Source organism: Saccopteryx bilineata, chromosome 3 (genome assembly GCF_036850765.1).
Source record: "Saccopteryx bilineata isolate mSacBil1 chromosome 3, mSacBil1_pri_phased_curated, whole genome shotgun sequence".
Lineage (NCBI taxonomy): Eukaryota > Metazoa > Chordata > Mammalia > Chiroptera > Emballonuridae > Saccopteryx > Saccopteryx bilineata.
The window spans coordinates 306,283,819-306,303,992 of record NC_089492.1 but is presented as its reverse complement, the minus strand read 5'-3'; the positions used below and the strand labels follow the sequence as shown (position 1 = coordinate 306,303,992).

Sequence of the window (20,174 nt, the reverse complement as noted above, 5' to 3'; positions counted from 1 at the left end):
CAGTTAAGGAGGTCATCAATTTCCATGCTGTAAGGTCTGAACCAGGTGATGACTCTGAAAACCTGAGTGAGGAAGTAAAAAAATTTTGCGAGGTAATAATTGTTAGCTGCTTGCTGCTAGTGCCGAGTGGACAGAGTGACATGGTGATCCATGGTCTCCTGGATGAGTCTCATGAGACGTGCTGGTCTGGTTCCTCTCAAATGAGAGGACATGTGGAGATTTTAAGATACAGGAAACCTGTTGGTATAAGTTTTTTTAGAAGGATTGAATATGTGTGGTTAAAAAGGAAGAGGAGGGAACTTTTAACATTCAGGAGGGAACTTCTTGGGCTGAGGGGCGGCTTCTTCCTGCTGTCATCCCTACCTATTTGATATTTCCCTCATGAAGTTCTCCTTGGGGTACTGGGGAATAGGAGTGTAGGAGCATTTGATTGTAGGTAATCCTAGAGATTTCTCTCATCCCGGCCTGTATGAACTTAATAAAGAAAGAGGCAAGTATTTGGAGATTAGCAATGCAGAGATAAGGAAGGTTGTATAGGGGTGTGTGTGTGAAAGTTCTTACATGGTAAAGTTAGAGATATTTTTTCCTGGCAGACCTGGAGAGAACAGTTAGCTTGAGTTAAAAGAAATGTTTCATGCCCGTTTGTAGGCTCTTCTTCAGCCAAGAAGACCCAGTGATCTTGTCCTTTTACTATGTGAAAGGTAAAAAGACTGAGAAGCGTTAAGAGGTGTTGCTAGTTCTTCTCCTAGTTCTTCAGGAATATGGGAGAGCTTTAGGGTTAGGGGACCTGTAGAGGTTGAAAGATAGAATTTAGGAGGTTTGCTGATACAGGGTTTCAGATTTTTCTGTTTCATGAGGGCAGGTTTCAGGGTTGATGTGTAGGGTTAGGTAGATTTCTCCAGTTGTCTGATTGGCGAAGGTCTGCATGCGGTTCTGAAGAAACTAGTAAACAAACATAAGAGGCAGGGTTTAAAAGTTAGAAAAGTAAATAGGAGAGTGAGTGAACTAATGAAAGGCAATAGTAAGACGCCCAGTTTGTGTGAAACCACTGATTCCATGTTTACGAATTCGCTGGGCTTGAGAGAGAGAGAGAGAGAGAGAGAGAGAGAATAGGAATAAGACAGGGTTAGAGTGGCTAGTCCCCTGTCCCTAGATCTACTTTTGTAGAGATTTCTAAAGCAATAAGAAGAGAAATTACCTGTATAGCTTGTTTGGTCCTTACATTGATGGATAGTGTATTAGGAACTGGAAGAGGCTCATGGGGTGGGATTAGGTTGATATTTAGGGTGAGATAGATTAGGGTACAGGTTTTTGTCTAATTAGTATGGAGATGCAGATAGGTGTTGGTCCCACACAAGTAGAAAGTTCCTGATTTGGTGAGGCAGGCTGAGAGGTGAATAGAGAATAGAAGGACAAGGGGTCGGTTTTGTTTCTCTGTTTCTGAGCTCCAGATGGTCAGGGTGGAGGAAAGAGTCGTCCTAATAAGTGGCGAGGGTAGAGGATTGTTAGCTAGGGTGACTGATTAAACATTCTTTGAAAACCAGTTTTCTGACTGTACAAATTCTTTTTTCTCGGTACAAATCTCCTACAACCTGCACAAACCTTCTACAACTTACATAAACCTTCAACTTTCATGCACTTTCTTATCCAGAAATAACTGGCCTTCATAACAACTTGCTTTTCCTTTTTCTTTCAAAAGTATTTCCATACCTTATACCTTCTATTATCAAAACCATACAATTCCTTTCTAGTCAGAACTCTTGATTTAAAAAAATTTTAACCTCTAGTGACAATCAAGTTGACTTTCTTTTTAACCTAGTTTCCCTTTTCCCAAAGCCTGACTAAAAGAGTCCTTAGTTTTTTCATATATTTGCCATACATAGAGCAACCAGCTTCAGGTTTGTGATTGGAGTAAGGCATTCCGTTTTTCTATTTTAGCAGCAGTGGGAGTTGTCAGGATCATGGTGTGTGGACCTGTCCATTTGAAAGTCAGTCCTTGGGTGATGTAATGCTAGAAGTGCCTCTTGGACAGTGTTTGAACAGTTTGCTGAGTGACCTATAAAACCTGCAAGTACTTAGAGAAAGGGTGTTACATTTCTACACTTTGCAGTTAGAGTTTAAGTCCTAGTGACCACTGCTTCTTGCTGGAATTACCAGCAGGTCCCAGCCTATAATAGTCATGGGGCATTGAGATAAGAGGAACAAAGGAGATACTAAACATTAAATAAAGCAATAAAATCAGACTGTCAATACCCACAGTAGAGATCTTTGAGGGATAAATAAAAAATATTCAGGCAAGGCATAGTAGATGGCCCTTGTGTTTACAAGAAATGAGATCAGTTTATCTGCTACTTGGAAGAAATACCTTAGGCTCGTGAACGATGTCCTTGGGCCTTCAGTGGCAATTCCCAGCACGCTGGGCAAGGTCAGGTCACAGGTAGCTAGAGCAGAGCTAGAAGAGACTGAACCCTCCCTCCATGGAGCAAGGGGGCAGCTTACCTTCTCATGTCCCTCTTTCCACAGCACAGGTGTGTCAACCAGTGGGGCCGGGAAGCCTGGCAGGCTTCATTCAGTTTAATGACCTTTCTTTCCACTCTGGAGCAGGACCTTGATAAAGCCCCTTAGGGCGCTGGAGCCAAAAGTTGGTATTTCCTGACTTCTTTTGGGCCTTATTTGCCTTTTCTGTTACTTCCTTGGTCATTATAGACCTTAAAAGCCATGCTCAGAAGATCTCACTGAGGGGCTTGACTAAGAGAGCAAAATCGGGAATCCAGTGTTTAAAGAAGCCTATTAGACTGAGGAAAGAAAAGATTTGATCTGTTGTGGTAGGTGGTTGGAGACTGTGGAGGGTCTGAGTTTGATCTAGGGTGAGACTTCAGGTGGTGGGGGTTAAAGTAATGCCTAGATAGACTAGGGATTGAGAATAAAGTTGAGCCTTAGCAGAGAAGACAGGATAATACTTCATAGCGAGGAAGTTAAGAAGGGTGGAGGTGAGTCTCCTTGAGGCAGGTAGGGAGGGGCTGCAGAGGAGTAGGTTATCTACATATTGTAAGAGAGAACTAGTTTTGAGATTGCATGCTGCTAAATCCTGAGCTAGTGCCTGCCAAAACAGGTGTGGGCTGTTTTTGATCCCCTGGGGTAAAATAGTCCATGTAAGTTGCTGGGCTGCATTAGTGTCTGGGTAAAGGCAAACAGAAAGTAAGAGTCAGGGTGTAGAGGAATGGTAAAGAAGGCATTCTTTTTTTTTTTTTTTTTTTTTTCTTTTCATTTTTCTGAAGCTGGAAACAGGGACAGTCAGACAGACTCCCGCATGCGCCCGACTGGGATCCACCCAGCACGCCCACCAGGGGCGAAGCTCTGCCCACCAGGGGGCGATGCTCTGCCCATCCTGGGCGTCGCCATGTTGCGACCAGAGCCACTCTAGCACCTGGGGCAGAGGCCACAGAGCCATCCCCAGCGCCCGGGCCATCTTTGCTCCTATGGAGCCTTGGCTGCGGGAGGGGAAGAGAGAGACAGAGAGGAAAGCGCGGCGGAGGGGTGGAGAAGCAAATGGGCGCTTCTCCTGTGTGCCCTGGCCGGGAATCGAACCCGGGTCCTCCGCACGCTAGGCCGACACTCTACCGCTGAGCCAACCGGCCAGGGCCAAAGAAGGCATTCTTGAGGTCTAGGACCATGAAGTGAGTGGTGTTTGAGAAAATGTGTGACAGTAACTTGTAGAGATTAGGGACTACTGGATGGAGGGGAATGCCTCATTTGATTAGGTGTAAGGTTTGTACGAGGTGATAAGCTCCTGAAGGTTTTCTACGAGGAAGGGTGGGGGTATTGCAGGGAGATTCCATGGGAATGAGTAAACCTGGTTTATGAGGTGGGTAATTACTGGTTTAAGGCCTTAGAAACAGACACAGTTACACATTAAACAAAGACTTCACATATTATGAATAAAGGAATTTAAATGTGCGCGCTTTACTTGTTTCAATTCACTAGAAATATTTTCTGACAAACAATGAGACAAGACAGATTACTTACTCACATAGCTTAATATACAATTCTGTTTTTTAAGTTTTTCGAGATGGCAGGGAGTTGCCAGCAAAGAGAGGAGGAAGAAAGAAAGCAGACGGTCGGACAGTGTGAGCAGCTAGATGGAAAGAAGGAAAGTCAGAATCTGCAGGAGGAGAGAAGGAGGTTAAAGTATTGGTGGTGGCGCCACATGGTCAGAGGAGTCAAAAGGATTTATTTAGAGCTCTGAGGAGAGAGGAGAGGGCAAGGAGGAAAGAGGCACAGTCACAGTTTGTAAGGAAGGAGGAGGGGTCAGAGAGGAGACAGAACTGCAGTTTGTAAGGAGGGAAGAGAGGTCAGAGATGAGACAGGCACAGCTTCTAAGGAGGGGGGAGAGGACGAAGAACACAGTGGAGAAGGGAGAGGCCCCTGGCCAGCAGGGGAGGAGAAAGAGACTGGTGAAATGAGAAAACAGGATTTAGTGAAGGGAAGAGGCTTTCTGGAGGGAAGAGACTCTAGCAAAAAAGATTTGCTGAGAGACTAGAGAGGGGTCCCGAGAGAGGGGTGCCCCGGGGGTCAGGCAGGAGAAGGAGAGAGTTTGGGAGTCTGCAGAGAAGGAAAGATTAGGAGCAGAGGTTTTAGGTGAGGTTTCTTTGGCCAAAACCAGCCTGCGTGTAGAACAGAAAGTACAGAAATTAAGGACAGGAGAGAAAGGAGAAGAAAACCTGCACGTAAGGAATTTCTGATGCCCTCCCCGTCCGGTGGCAGAAATTGTCAAGATCTCTTAGGATATTATAATCGAATGTCCTGTTTTCAGGCCAATGGGAGTCATTGTCTAGTCTGTACTGAGGCCATGCCGTGTTATAGAAGAAGGTTAATTTCTTTGGTTTGAGGTCTGAGAGACCGAATTTGGCGAGGATTTTTATGAGACATCCTAGAGGGGTCTGGTCGGAAGGCTTAGACCCTGAAGAGCCCAAAGTGGAGACAGGTGAGCAAGAGGGGCGTCCTCACCTTTTGTCACTGTCCCAAGAGGAGAGAATCTCCGTGTGGGGGAGTCGTCCCTGATAGAGGTCGTCACCACCTGTCAGGGACCTCCGAGGACGAGAAGTCCAAGAGAGTGGAGAGGTTTGGCTAGGCGCCTAGTCTTCCGTGCAGTCCACTGAGACTGAAAGTCAAACCCCTCAAAACGTGAGGCATGTCAGAGAAAACCGTCCGATCAGAAAGGGGTGTTTTTAGAGAGAAATTTAGAGGCCAACCGGGGAAGGGGAAGGGAGAAACTCCTTACCTTCTGGTCCAGCAGGGGTTCAGGACAGGGTTAGACTGCCGGCCAATCAACCCACAATTACACGTCCAAACAGAATCAGGGAGTAAGCCTGGGACGAGCTGCCGCTGCCCATTGCTTCCCTGGTTGTAAGTTTGAATGGCAAAGAGGGATCGTCCAGGCAGTTAGTACCCTGTCCCGGGTTTCGGCACCAAATGTTGGAATCCATGGGAGTCCAAAAGACCAGAGTAACAGACTTTATTGAAAGGAAGAAAGGAACCCTGCTGGGCACTTCTCCTGGGGGAGAAGAGCACCGGTTACAGACTAGGGGCGAGTTATATAGTGTTTGGGAGAGCCTGAGGGGATACTGAGGCAAAAGTTTTGGTATGTCCGGAATGCTCCTCCTTGGGGGCTTCGAGCATGTGGGTGTTGAATCAAAAGTCCTGGTGTGTCCGGAGCCCCTCCTTGGGGCGGGTTGTCAACTTTTTGGAATTCCTCTGTCTCAGGGTCATTAGTCCAGTAAGGGTGAGGTCTGACAGATAAGCGGAACATCAAGAGGGCAGTTTGGAATTCACGTATCTATCAGTGAGCTAGAAACCTTTGATACTAGGAAAACTCGGGTGAGTCAGTGGCTTTGGGAGCCCTGAATGGAAAGGGAAGCATTTTCCCAGTGTGTATTTTCTCACCCGCCGGGTGCAACCTAGGATTAAAAAGGTAATGGCCCACCAGTTCTTGACTCCATTGTTTCATTACCATCTGTCCAAATCTAATGCTAACCTGCATGAGCCAGAAGGCTGTGATGGTGGCCGTGGCTACTGGCTTTACAATTCCCTACAAGCAAAAACAGGCAGGGAAGACTGTCGGGAGCCTATCAACAACTGCTGGCTGACAAGGTCACAGCAGGAGAAGATCCACAACTGCTGGCTGACAAGGTCACAGCAGGAGAAGATCCACAACTGCTGGTTGACAAGGTCACAGCAGAAGAAGATCCACAACTGCTGGCTGACAAGGTCACAGCAGAGAAGACCAATGGCTGCTGGTTGACAAAGTCACCGCAGAGGAAAGGCACAACGATACTTCCCCCTTTGACCTTTTGAATTAATCTGGCCTTATATCCCCCCTTTTCTGGGTGTATAGTATTATTTACGGCACAGGGATAATAGTACCGTGCTTTCCCTGTAGATTCGTAGTAATTTCTTTGGAAATGAGACAGAGGGTGTGAGTTCCACAGAAAAGCCTATAAGCCCCTTGAACTGGGCTCATAAACATAAGAGGCTGGCTATGATATCCCTTGTAAAGGGTTAAGTTTGTAGGATAATTTCTTCTTATTAATCATGTTAGAAAGAATAGATTGTGACTTATGAATAGTTAGGAAACAGTAACTATACACAGAGCACCTTTCAGCCTTCACTTAATTCATCACTTTTCCTCCCTAGCCTTTTCATGTGGTAGAGAAACTTTCCTTTCTTGCATACCTGACCTGCAGGTGGTGGAACACTCTGAAAAGAATAAAGTTAGAACTTAACTAGTGTATGAATATAGTAAATAAATAAAATTTGACTAGACAATAGAATCTTAGGTAAGGTGTAGTGGAATAACCCATTGCATGGCTTTGGATGGGAACACAGCCAACAAGAAAAAAATGTTTTGCTAAGAGAATTGTTTTGTGACTTGAGGGCGGGTCACTGAAACAGGTCTATGTGACTGAAGGCAGTTGCTGGACTTTTCTCAGTAAAACATTCTCATAAGATTTCTGTACTTTCCAAGGTTATCCCTTCAGATAAGGAGAGGAATGTGGTGGGATCTATAGAAGCAATAGCAATTAATGCCTTTTGATATGTTGCTACTAAGCTATCTTGCAGGTGCACTCTATGTATCTTTAAGCAAAAATTACTCTTGATGCTATGCCAATTTCTCAGTAAACAAGCTTTTTGAAGTCCTGTGAATAAAATTAGGACACTGCATGAACTCGGCCATTTGCCTGAGCGAGCGGTGGTCCTTTGCTAGTCCTTGATGATTCCGTCTGCCGATCTCTCTCTGCGCCCCTGACTCACAACAACAGTAAGGTAGAGTTATTAATTAGTACTGATCTTTTAGAAGTTTGTACCAATATTGTTATTGCTATTCAAGTTATTGTATAACTGTACTTTGAATGACTTACCACCTGATTTATAGCTTATAGAAATGAATTAACGGTTACCTGGAAATATGTAACCATAGTGAAAAAAAAACAATGATTAATCAATGTATTCAAAATACGATGTGATTGTAACTTAGTGTGTATGCATAAAAAGAAAGCTAGACCAGCCATTGGAGAGATGCCTGGCAGTAAATGCTAATGAGAATAAAGAGAAAATAAAGAATTCGGCTCTCTCACTCGATTCGCGCCGATGCCGTCTCTTTCTGTGGGACCCCTGGATTCCCCCCGGGGCTGGACCCCGGCAGAAGACCACTTCCCTCTCTCTTGGCTCCCAAAGCCCCAACTCATTCTCCAGACTCTCCTGGACTCACAGGCCCCCACCAGCGTCAGCACCCCCAGCCAAACAGGCCAGGTGGAAATCAGGGTTCCTAAGCTCCAACTCGGTCTCGGGTTCCACAACTGGGACTCATTCTATGGACTCACCCTCCAGACTCTCAGCTCTCTCTCTGTACTCTCTCTCTCTCTCTCTCTCCCCCCTCTGGCCTCTTCAACCTCAGCAAGGCTCCCAATGCCCTCAGCTCTCTCTTGCAAAAGAGGTTGGGGCAAAAAAACACATTCTCCAGCGAACAATAGCAAATAGCCCCTCCCAAGCAGGAAGGCAAGCCTCAACTTGCAGTCCACCTCCCTAAGGGTAAGCACTGCAGTCTGCCACAGACTATACACACTTGGCACTGCCTGCGCCAATGCAAAATATTTATATAAGTGAGCAAACCTAAACACGCTTGTTTCACACTTGAAACACATTGGTTTGCCCAGCATCCCCCTCCCCCCCCCCCAACCAGGTATTTTTGCTCATACACGCAGAATTAGCCTTTTTGCCTTCCGTACAGCCACTCCTCCAACATGGCCGTCCCCACTAGCCACTACAAGAAGGTGGCCATGTTGCCTCAGGGAAAAGTCTTGAAATGCGGGTGTCCTAATCTGCATAAACGCCTGAGACCCTCCTCGGCCACCGTCTGCCAGTGATGAGGAAAGGGCGACAAAGCTCAGCAAATTAAGTTCAGCCGCTGACGCCTTACGGTGATTTCTGAAGAGAATCCGGTCAATGTCTGGTTCCCTGGGAGGTCAGTGGGTGGGGAGTGTTTGTCCGAACCCCCTCGGGGGGTGCAAGCGGCATTGCAGGGGAGCCCTAACCGGACCATAATGCGCGTTAGAAAGCGGCCCCTGTGACCTGAGGCGGCGGTGCTGTGGTTAAAAATCTCCAGAGATCAAGGACTTAATCCGGAGGACACATTTTGGGTTTTTCACTGTTAACTCTCTTTGGGGTTTGTATTTGCTCTGCGGCTAAACGATGAATGAACGCCTTCGGGGTCCAAGTGGCCGGGTGGTATGAGTGAGCGTCTGGGGTTCCTAGGCGCGTGGGGGCCGATCATCCTGCGGCTCTGACGCCTGCGCCTGCGCGGAGCTCAGACCTGGGCTGCGCGCCCAGATTTAATCATGTGGGTTCAGAGTTCCCTACTGCCTTTCAGGTCCAGGGACCTTCTTCACCACTAGGTTTGGTACCAAATCACCCCCTAGTCTTTTTTTTTTTTTTTTTTTGTATTTTTCCAAAGTTGGAAACGGGGAGGCAGTCAGACTCCCGCATGCGCCCGATAGGGATCCACCTGGCATGCCCACCAGGGGGCGATGCTCTGCCCATCTGGGGCATTGCTCTGTTGCAACCAGAGCCATTCTAGCGCCTTAGGCAGAGGCCATGGAGCCATCCTCAGCGCCCGGGCCAACTTTGCTCCAATGGAGCCTTGGCTGCGGGAGGGGAAGAGAGAGAGGGGGAGGGGTGGAGAAGCAGATGGGCGCTTCTCCTGTGTGCCCTGGCCGGGAATCGAACCCGGGACTCCTGCACGCCAGGCCGATGCTCTACCACGGAACCATCCGGCCAGGGCCTCACCCCGTAGTCTTTAACGAACAGAAATGAAAGTTCCTTGTACACCCAAAACTAACAATATTAGTTACATATAATTGAAAAATAAGTATTTGAAAGTGTTTTCCCTGGCTGGTTGGCTCAGTGGTAGAGCGTCGGCCTGGTGTGTGGGGGACCCGGGTTCGATTCCCGGCCAGGGCACATAGGAGAAGCACCCATTTGCTTCTCCACCCCTCCTCCTTCCTCTCTGTCTCTCTCTTCCCCTCCCGCAGCCAAGGCTCCATTGGAGCAAAGATGGCCCGGGCGCTGGGGATGGCTCCTTGGCCTCTGCCCCAGGCGCTAGAGTGGCTCTGGTCGCAGCAGAGCGACGCCCCGGAGGGGCAGAGCATCCCCCCTGGTGGGCGTGCCGGGTGGATCCCGGGCGCATGCGGGAGTCTGTCTGACTGTCTCTCCCCGTTTCCAGCTTCAGGAAAATACAAAAAAAAAAAAAAAAAAAAAAAAGAAAGAAAGTGTTTTCACTTCGGTCCGGCCTTTGGCTGAGGGGATAGAGCATTGGCTGTCTGTTTGAACGTCAGGGGTTTGATCTGCCGTCAGGCACACAGAGGAAGCGACCATGTGCTTCTCCTCCACTCTCGCCCTTCTCTTCCTCTTTTTCTCCCGCAGCCATGTCTCCGGCTCCATTGGTTGGAGCATCCGCCCCGCTGCTGATAGCTCTATTGGAACGCATCAGCCTCAGGTGCTGAAAATCGGAACAAGAGCATTAGCCCCAGATGTGGTTCCCTGGTGGATCCCCTCCGGAGGCTTGGCGGGAGGCGGGGGGGGGGGGGGGTGGGTGGGGGTTGATCACTTTTTGGCCTTTAGGCTAAGACCAAGTGTAAAAAAAGGAAAAAAAGTTTATGGTGTGATGCTCTGTAGGTCTATTATATGAATATCTTGTAGTAGATTGTTTTCTATCTGAGATACAGCTCTTAGTCTTTGTCCTACAAAATTCCTACACGTTCCTCTTGGCCATTTCTTTTCAGATTATTTCTGACACAAGAAAAAGAACATAGGTGTCCCTGTAAATTCTGTTTGCACAGGATAATCCTTGTCAAAATTGTAGTACATTTTAACGTTAGGCTTTGATATTATTCGGATATATTGCATAAATGGGTCTGTGATTTGTTTTAATTTAGGTTATATTAAAAACATTTACAAATTTAACATGTTGACTGGTGGTATTTATAAGGGAATTCATTAAGCACTTGCATATATTAATATATAGGTAAAATGTTTAAAACGGGTCGGGAACCTATGGCTCACGAGCCAGGTGTGGCTCTTTTGATGGCTGCATCTGGCTCGCAGACAAATCTTTAATAAAAAAAAATAACGTTAAAAATATAAAACATTCTCATGTATTACAATCCATTCATTTCCTACCGCTCGTGTTCATGGTTGTGGGTGGCTGGAGCCAATCACAGCTGTACTCCAGGACAACACCAAATTTTTATTGTTTGTTTTTGTTTTTTTTTAATTTTTCCGAAGCTGGAAACCGGAGGCAGTCAGACAGACTCCCACATGCGCCCAACCGGGATCCACCCAGCACGCCCACCAGGGGGTGATGCTCTGCCCATCTTGGGGCGTCGCTCTGCTGCAACCAGAGCCATTCTAGCGCCTGAGGCAGAGGCCACAGAGCCACCCTCAGCACCGGGGCCATCTTGGCTCCAGTGGAGCCTTGGCTGCGGGAGGGGAAGAGAGACAGAGAGGAAGGAGATGGGGAGGGGTGGAGAAGCAGATGGGCGCCTCTCCTGTGTGCCCTGGCCAGGAATTGAACCCGGGACTCCTGCACGCCAGGCCGACGCTTTAACACTGACCCAACCGGCCAGGGCCCAAATTTTTATTGGATAATGCATAACATACACAGGTTGTTGTATGGCTCTCACGGAATTACATTTTAAAATATGTGGCGTTCATGGCTCTCTCAGCCAAAAAGGTTCCCGACCCCTGGTTTAAAATATCATTTTTAAGAACGTTTTATGATTTTGCATTTACACATGGATTTGTCCACTGCTTTTTATCTTTGGTCGAGAGTACAAATTTTTGTTGAGTTGTAAATGTGCTGTACTTTCTCTTTTTATAATATTCTATAACATAAAACAGCAATAAATTTTAAACACTTATTTTATATTTAGTCACCTACTAAATTCTTAAAATTACAATCTTTCTGTGCCTGCACATTTAGTGTGAAAATTTTCAAACATACATGAATATTGAAAGTATTTTAAATATTTTTTACCTAGATTTTACCAGTGACAGCACTAGACTAGATCTACCCATTAATTAACACTCCACTCATTCTTCTGTTCATAAATCAGTCTTACTGCTGGTGGTTTTGGTGCATTTCCAAAGTAAATTGCTGGTCTTTTTCATTACTCTAAATACTTCTGTAATCACATGATATATATATATATTTTTTTTTAAACAGAGACAGAGAGAGGGACAGATAGGAACAGACAGGAAGGGAGAGAGATGAGAAGCATCAGTTCTTTGTTGGGGCACCTTAGTTGTTCATTGATTGCTTTCTCATATGTGCCTTGACCGGGGGGCTACAGCAGAGTGAGTGAACCCTTGCTCAAGCCAGCAACCTTGGGCTCAAGCTGGTGAGCCTTGCTCAAACCAGATGAACCCACGCTCAAGCTGGTGATCTCGGGGTTTTGAACCTGGGTCCCCTGCGTCCCAGTCTAATGCTCTGTTCACAGCACCAGCAGCTGGTCTGGCTAGCATTTTTTAAATAATGAGATTATTAAAATTTTTTTTATTTATTGACTTGAGAGAGTGAAAGGAAGGGAGAGAGTGAGACATTAATATCGATTTGTTGTTCCATCCACTTATGATGTGTTCATTGATTGTCTCTTGTATGTCCCCTAATTATTTGTTCAGCATAATGTTCTCTTTTTTTTTTTTTAAGTGAGAGGAAGGGATGTAGTTAGACTCCCGCATGTACCCCAATCAGAATCTACCCAGAAACCCCCGTCTGGGGCCGATACTCGAATCAACTGAGCTATCCTCAGTGCCTGGAGCTGACGTTCCAACCGAAGGAGACACTGGCTGCGAGAGGAAATGAGAGAGAGAGGGAGGGGGCAGGGGAAGAGAAGTAGATGGTCACTTCTGTGTGCACTGACCGGGGTTAGAACGTGGGACTTCTGCACACCAGGCTGATGCTCTATCCACTGAGCAAACCGGCCAGGGCCTGCTTAGCATAACGTTCTTCAAATATAAGTCTATGCATGCTGAGATGTAAAAAGACTTTTGAAGAGGTGTGTAAATACACATGGTTTTTAAAAATTTGTGCACATCCTAAATGTCTGCTTTCCTAAATCTAATCTGCCTGTGGAGTCCCCTGACTCTTAGCTGTCATGCTGTGCTGCTCCTCATATTTACACCCCTTTAAGTCTTTCTGTTTGTACTTTAAAAAAACTAAGGCGGTGGCCTTGGTCAGGTTGCTTAGTGCATAAAGTGCCATCCCTGTCTGCCAAAGACATGGATTCCATCCTTGGTCAGGGCATGTACAAGAAGCAATCAGTGAGTACAAAACTAAATGAAAAAAAATTTTTTTTTAAGATTTTAGAGAGAGGAGAGGAAGAAGTTGGAGAGGAGGAGAAGGATCAACTCCCCTGTGTGCCTTGAGTGAGCAAGCCCAGGGTTTTGTACAGGCGACCTAGGCATTCCAGCGTGGGAGACTACAAGCTGACAAAAGTCCTCGCAGTTTAAGACTTAAGCCATAGGGTTGAGCTCTTCCGCACAAACTCCGATTGTTTGATTAAATTGGTAAAGGCGATTTACATGCCCTTCCCCACAGCTCCGTGTTAGCTGTGATGCTGATGGTTTCTACTGTCCCATCCCCCATGCCCACCAAAGAGACTGGAGGCAGTTTTCTTTTTACCCTTTGTTTTGTGAACTTAAGATGTTATGCATGGTGGGGGGGTTTCTGCACTTGGGAGAATTCTTGGTTTGCCTCAGAAATGTGACTTTGTATCTAAGCCTTCTTTGTATCTGAACCCTGTTTGATTTGCAAAGGGCTTTGCTTTACACTATAAAAAGAAAGCTTTTGGAAGTGCAGCCTTCTTTTGGTAAGCCATCAGCCACCAGAAGACCTCTCGATCCCATTCTTTTTCTTTCTGTGTTTATTTTCTTTTTCTTTTTTTTTTCTTTTCATTTTTTCTGAAGCTGGAAACAGGGAGAGACAGACAGACTCCCGCATGCGCCCGACCGGGATCCACCCGGCACGCCCACCAGGGGCTACGCTCTGCCCACCAGAGGGCGATGCTCTGCCCATCCTGGGCGTCGCCATGTTGCGACCAGAGCCACTCTAGCGCCTGAGGCAGAGGCCACAGAGCCATGCCCAGCGCCCGGGCCATCTTTGCTCCAATGGAGCCTTGGCTGCGGGAGGGGAAGAGAGAGACAGAGAGGAAAGCACAGCGGAGGGGTGGAGAAGCAAATGGGCGCTTCTCCTGTGTGCCCTGGCCGGGAATCGAACCCAGGTCCTCCGCACGCTAGGCCGACGCTCTACCGCTGTGTGTTTATTTTCTAATGCCCTGCGTTCCCACTCTAGACCTGCAAAATTACGAGTAGTGCTGGTTTGTGACATTCCAGGTTGACACTTAATCCACTGTGCCACCACAGGTCAGGCTAAATGGAACAAATTTAAAAAGGTAGGCAAACCTTCCCAGATATTCTGAATGTTATGTTTTATTGACCCAGGTATAAAAACTGCTAGAGCAATAATAAAAGGACAGATAGCTCATTTGGAGGCCTGATTTAAGGTGAGTGCCCAGCAACAGTGACAGCATCTGGGCCTGAAGAGAATGTGCCGCTCAGAGTAAGTCAGTATCTTGTATTTGTTAAGACATATAATACTCGGTAGAGTAACAAAAAGTGAATAGTGCCTGACCAGGCGGTGGCGCAGTGGATAGAGCGTCGGACTGGGATGCGGAAGTACCCAGGTTCGAGACTCCGAGGTCGCGCACGGGCTCATCTGGCTTGAGCAAAGAGCTCGCCAGCTTGGACCCAAGGTCGCTGGCTCCAGCAAGGGGTTACTCGGTCTGCTGAAGGCCCACGGTCAAGGCACATGTGAGAAAGCAATCAATGAACAACTAAGAAGTCGCAACGCGCAACGAGAAACTGATGATTGATGCTTCTCATCTCTCTCTGTTCCTGTCTGTCTGTCCCTGTCTATCTCTGCCTCTGTAAAAAAAAAAAAAAAAAAAAAAAAAAAGTGAATAGTAATGAGAAATGAACTAAGATAATGCTTATTATTTGCTTAATACAACGTTCTTTTTAAATTTTATTTATTTTAGCAAGAGAGAGAGAAACGGCCTGGAGGGGAGGGAGATGAGACTCGGCACCTAGTAGTTGAGTCACTTTAGTTGTTCATTGATTGCTTCTCATACTTGCCTTGATGGGGGTGATGGGGTGGGAGGGGTTCAAGCTGAGCCAGTGACCTTGGACACCAGTCAGTGACTTTGCTTTTCAAGCCAGCAAACTTTGGGCTCAAGCCAGCAACCATGGGATCAGGTTGATGATCCCACGCTCAAGCTGATGACCTTGGGGTTTCGTACCTAGGACCTCAGTGTCCCAGTTTGACACCCTATCCACTGCACCACCACAGGTTAGGCAACACAATGTTCTTTAAATAGAAGTCTATGCACCTGGGGCATAAGAAGACTTTTAAAGAGGTGCACGGATACACATGGTTTAAAAGAAAAAATGTGTGTATTCTAACTGTCTGTATGTCTGCTTTCCTAAACCTGATCTGCTTGAGGGTCCCGGGTGCTAAGGGGTCACTGTGTTGCTCCTCCTTCCCACATCCCTTTCATTGTCTTAATGCTTCCACTTTAAGAAAAAGTAAGATGTACATCCCAGATAGTCTGATTGTTTTGTTTTGTTTTGTTTTATTGGCCCAGATGGAAAGTCTTCTGGACACTTAATAAAAGGACAGATAGCTCTTTCGGGGCCCTGATTAAGGTGAGTGCCCAGCATCAGTGAGAGCGTCTGGGCCCAAAGAGGATGTGCCACTCAGAGTAATCTGCTGTGCAGCCCACAGGTGCTCGCCTCCCAGGAACGGGGATCAAGGAGGAGGAGGAGATTCCAGGACTTGCTATTGTTTGTTCTGGGGATGCTCTTGACTGAGGACTCACATTTTTGATGAGAAACGTAGTGCTGATCTGGAAGAGCTAGAGCCGCAGCATGCCGTTAGCACCTGCTCCTCTCAGTCAGAAGAACATGATCCAGGCCCAGGTGACTTTTGGTTTCTTACTTCTTTCTTTTACTTCTCAATCGATTTGTCTGTTGAAACCAGTGCAGTTAGCCTTACCAGGTGGTGGCACAATGGGTAGAGAGTTGGACTGAGATGCAGAGACCCAGGTTCGAAACCCTGAGGTCGCAGGCTTGAGTGCAGGCTCATCCGGCTTGAGTGTGGAGTCACAGGCTTGAATCCAAGGTCGCTGGCTTGAACAAGGGGTCACTGGCTCTGCTGTAGCCCCCCCCATCCCCCCGTGGTCAAGGCATGTATGAGAAAGTGATCAATGAACAACTAAGGTGCCTCAGTGAAGAATTAATGCTTCTCATCTCTCCCTGTCTCTCTATCCCTGTCTGTCCCTCTGTCTATCTCTATCTGTTCCTCTCTCTGTCTCTCTCTCTGTCCCTGTTACAAAAAACAAACAAAAAAACACAGTGCAATGAAGTATATTGGTTCAGGAATATGTTATTCCTAGGATTCATACTCCGTGTTCATGCTGGAATGTCACATGTGACTGTGCGAGAGCCTGTGTTTTCCATCAGCTGTCAGTGTGTGTGTGATGTCTCTGACGGCCGGCATAGGGGAGCCGTGGTGAGTTACATGGGAGGGATTGCGATGATCTGTTTCTACTCAGAACACTTTGGCCACCGTATGTGTGGGTTTTGCCACACCAACAACCAACCAGCTCTCCAGACTATGTCCAGTTTAATTCTGTTTTGACACTAATCACCTGGTGGTACTGTCATACCCCATGAATTTAAGGGCTCAGTTTCACAAGACTGCCCTCTCTTTATTTTTTTTATTTTTTATTTTTTTCATTTTTCTGAAGCTGGAAACAGGGAGAGACAGTCAGACAGACTCCCACATGCGCCCGACCGGGATCCACCCGGCATGCCCACCAGGGGCGACACTCTGCCCACCAGGGGGCGATGCTCTGCCCCTCCGGGGCATCGCCCTGCCGAGACCAGAGCCTCTCTAGCGCCTGGGACAGAGGCCACAGAGCCATACCCAGCGCCTGGGCCATCTTTGCTCCAATGCAGCCTTGGCTGCGGGAGGGGAAGAGAGAGACAGAGAGGAAAGTGCAGCGGAGGGCAATGGGCGCTTCTCCTATGTGCCCTGGCCGGGAATCGAACCCGGGTCCTCCGCACGCTAGGCCGACGCTCTACCGCTGAGCCAACCGGCCAGAGCGACTGCCCTCTCTTTAAATGTCAAGTGTTGAGTTCCTGGGATGCCCATATCTATGACTTGGCTACAAATCTGAGGTTCCGGCAGTCTTGCCCTCAGGTTGAATAATTTACTACAACTGCTTACTAACTCAGGAAACCACTTTAGTTAAATTTACTGATTTATCTTAAAGGCTTCTCCTGGGAACAGCTTGACGGAGGAGACGCACAGGGCAGGGTGAGAGGGAAAGGACAAGGACCCTCCGGGCCCCTGCAGGCACGCCGCCTGCCCCACCTGCACGTGCTCACCACCTGGAACCTCCAGGAGCCTGCAGTTAGGGTGTTTTATGGAGGTCTCATTCCATAGGTGTGCTGGGTTAAGTCCATTGTCATTGTTGAGTAACTCCGTCTCCAGTCTTCTCCCCTCCTGGAAAGTTCCAACCTTCTAATCACAAGGTCGGTTCCCTTGGCAACCAGTCCCCATTGTGAAGGTATCTCTGAGCCCACCAAGAGTCACCTCATTAGAGTAAACTCAGGTATGTTTGAAAGGGGCTGATTATGAATAACAAAGGATGACCCTCTTACCCCTCTCATTTAGGACATTCCAAGGGTTTTAGGAGGTCCTGTGCCCAAACAGGCTAAAGACCAAGTGTGTGTATTTCTTATTATATCACATAGGCATCAACCATGAGGAGAAGGCAGACCAGTTTCTTGAGGGCTTTTTGCGCTTTTTGGCTCATAGGTCTGAAGTTCCCTTCGGTCTGTGATGGTGCTATGTAGAGGTGATGTGGTTGGCGGAGTCTTTCAATTCAGTCCTTGACAGACCTTACGTCTCATGTTTCCTACCACTGTTATTCATTTTATCTAATATGTTATCAATCCTGCCTAATGATGCACACATGCACATATGCACATAGACAAACGCATTTGTCTGTACATATGTATGTTAATGTAGATAATCTTTGAAGAGTAGTTTTTCTTTAAAAATTTGCTTAATCATGTAATAATTTTTTTGTGGCTTATACATGTTTATACTGTTTGTTTAATTATAGGGGTTTTTGTGTGTGTATGTGTGACAGAGACAGAGATGGAGAAAGGGACAGATAGGGATTGACAGACAGGAAGGGAGAGATGAGAAGCATCAATTCTTTGTTGCAAGTCCTTAGTTGTCCATTGATTGCTTTCTCATATGTGCCTTGACTTGAGGGCTTCAATAGAGCGAGTAACCCCTTGCTCAAGCCAGCTACCTTTGGGCTCAAGCCAGCGACCACGGGATCATGTCTATGATCCTGCGTTTAAGCCAGCAACCCCGCACTCACGCTAGTGAGCCTCGCTCAAACCAAATGAGCCTGTGCTCAAGCCGGCAACCTCAGAGTTTTGAACCTGGTTCCTCTGTGTCCCAGTCTGATGCTCTATCCACTGTGCCACTGCCTGGTCAGGCTTTTTAATTATGTTAACCACTGAAATTAGTATGCATTGTCTTGTGATTCTAACATCTGGAGTCTTTCATTATTGGTTTATTTTTGACTCAACTGCTCATGGTGAATTTTGTAATGTTGTTTTAGTAGTCATAAGTAGCATATAATTTGATATTGGCAAATAAATGTTTATAAAATGACAGAAAACATATATTTGTCTCTGACCCGGGTTCCTGGCACAAACTCTTAAAACCCTTGTCCTTTCCTGGATGACAGGAATGTCCTTGTTCTAATGAGGTGACCAGGGTGGGATTCTGGGTGAGGGTCAGCTACTGGAAAGTGCAAGTTATGATTGGCAGCGCTTTTGAGATGGGAGAAAGGCTTAAAATGGAGTTAATTCTATATATTAAGAAAAATCCCGGCCCTGGCCGGTTGGCTCAGCGGTAGAGCGTCGGCCTGGCGTGCGGGGGACCCGGGTTCGATTCCCGGCCAGGGCACATAGGAGAAGCGCCCATTTGCTTCTCCACCCCGCCCCCCTCCTTCCTCTCTGTCTCTCTCTTCCCCTCCCGCAGCCAAGGCTCCATTGGAGCAAAGATGGCCCGGGCGCTGGGGATGGCTCCTTGGCCTCTGCCCCAGGCGCTAAAGTGGCTCTAGTCGCGGCAGAGCAACGCGCCGCCCCGGAGGGGCAGAGCGTCGCCCCTGGTGGGCGTGCCGGGTGGATCCCGGTCGAGCGCATGCGGGAGTCTGTCTGACTGTCTCTCCCCGTTTCCAGCTTCAGAAAAAAAAATACAAAAAAAAAAAAAAAAAAGAAAAATCCCAAAAGTATGGGTTTGGAGAGCTTCTGGGTTGCTGAGCACAGACAGGGAGGTGCAGCGAGGGAGGCAAGCGTGGAAGGGGGATGGGAGCTCCGGGTCCTTTTGTACGTACCCTAAGCAACTGTATGTCTATTTGTATCCGGTATCATATCTTTTTATAACAAACCATTAAACATAAGTAAATTCTTTCCCTGAGTTCTGTGAGCTACTCTAGCAAATTTTCTTTTCTTTTTCCTTTATTTATTCTTTTTCTGTGAGAGAGACAGACAAACAGGGAGAGAGAGAGAGTCAGGAATGGAGAGATGAGAAGCATCAACTCGTAGTTGCATCATTTTTAGTTATTCTTTGATTACTTCTCATACATGCTTTGACCAGAGGGTTTAAGCTGAGCCAATGAACCCTTGCTCAAGGCAGCAAACTTGGGCTCAAGCCGGCTGCCTTGGGATTATGTTAGTGAAGCTGGATAAGCCCGTGCCTAAACCAGTGACCTCAGGATTTTGAACCTGGGATTTCAGAGTGCCAGGTCAACTCTCTGTCCACTGCACCACCACTGGTCAGGCTGCTCTTATCAATTCAGATCCAAGTAGGAGGTTCTTAGAAGCTTTGAGCTATAATTGGTTAGTCAGAAGCCCAGGTGACAGCCTGATTTTGCAACTAGATCTGAAGCTGTGGGTGGGGGAGGCAGTCTACAGGACCCAGAGCTTAACCTGTGCAATCTGAGGTTATCTCGGGCAATAGTGTCTGAATTGAGTTAAATTGTAGGACAGCCCACTGGTGTCACAGAGAATTACTACTGGTGGTGTCTCCATAGTAAAGGACACTCTCAGGGAGGAAACACACAGGAGGGAAGACCTGGGTTTTTCTCTGCAGAGGAAGGAGACTGAACTGTTTTTTTTCTTTACAGTGCTCAAATATGTAGAGATTGAAGATGTTTTTGTGTTAGCAAGAGCATTTAATGTTATATATCACTGAAACCTTTTCTTTTTTTCCAAGTGAGAGGAGAGATAGACAGACTCCCACATGCACGCCAACCAGGATTCACGCAGGAACTCCCATATGGGATGGATGCTCGGCCCATCTGGGGCCATGTTTGCAACCAAGCTAATTTTAGCACCTGAGGCAGAGGTTCCATGGAGCCATCCTCAGCGCCCGGGACTTAAGCACTTAAACCAATCCAGTTGTGGCT

General features: G+C 47.1%; 1 protein-coding gene across 1 annotated transcript in view; it reads left to right on the top strand.

Annotated features, from left to right (window-relative positions):
* The window catches only part of LOC136332051 (zinc finger protein 585A-like), a 227,534-nt gene that overhangs the window by 146,007 nt on the left and 61,353 nt on the right, over nucleotides 1-20,174 (top strand). Inside the window, 1 exon segment of the mRNA XM_066271305.1 lies at nucleotides 15,391-15,591. Coding sequence (XP_066127402.1) covers nucleotides 15,541-15,591 — 51 coding nt within the window. The 5' untranslated portion in view covers nucleotides 15,391-15,540.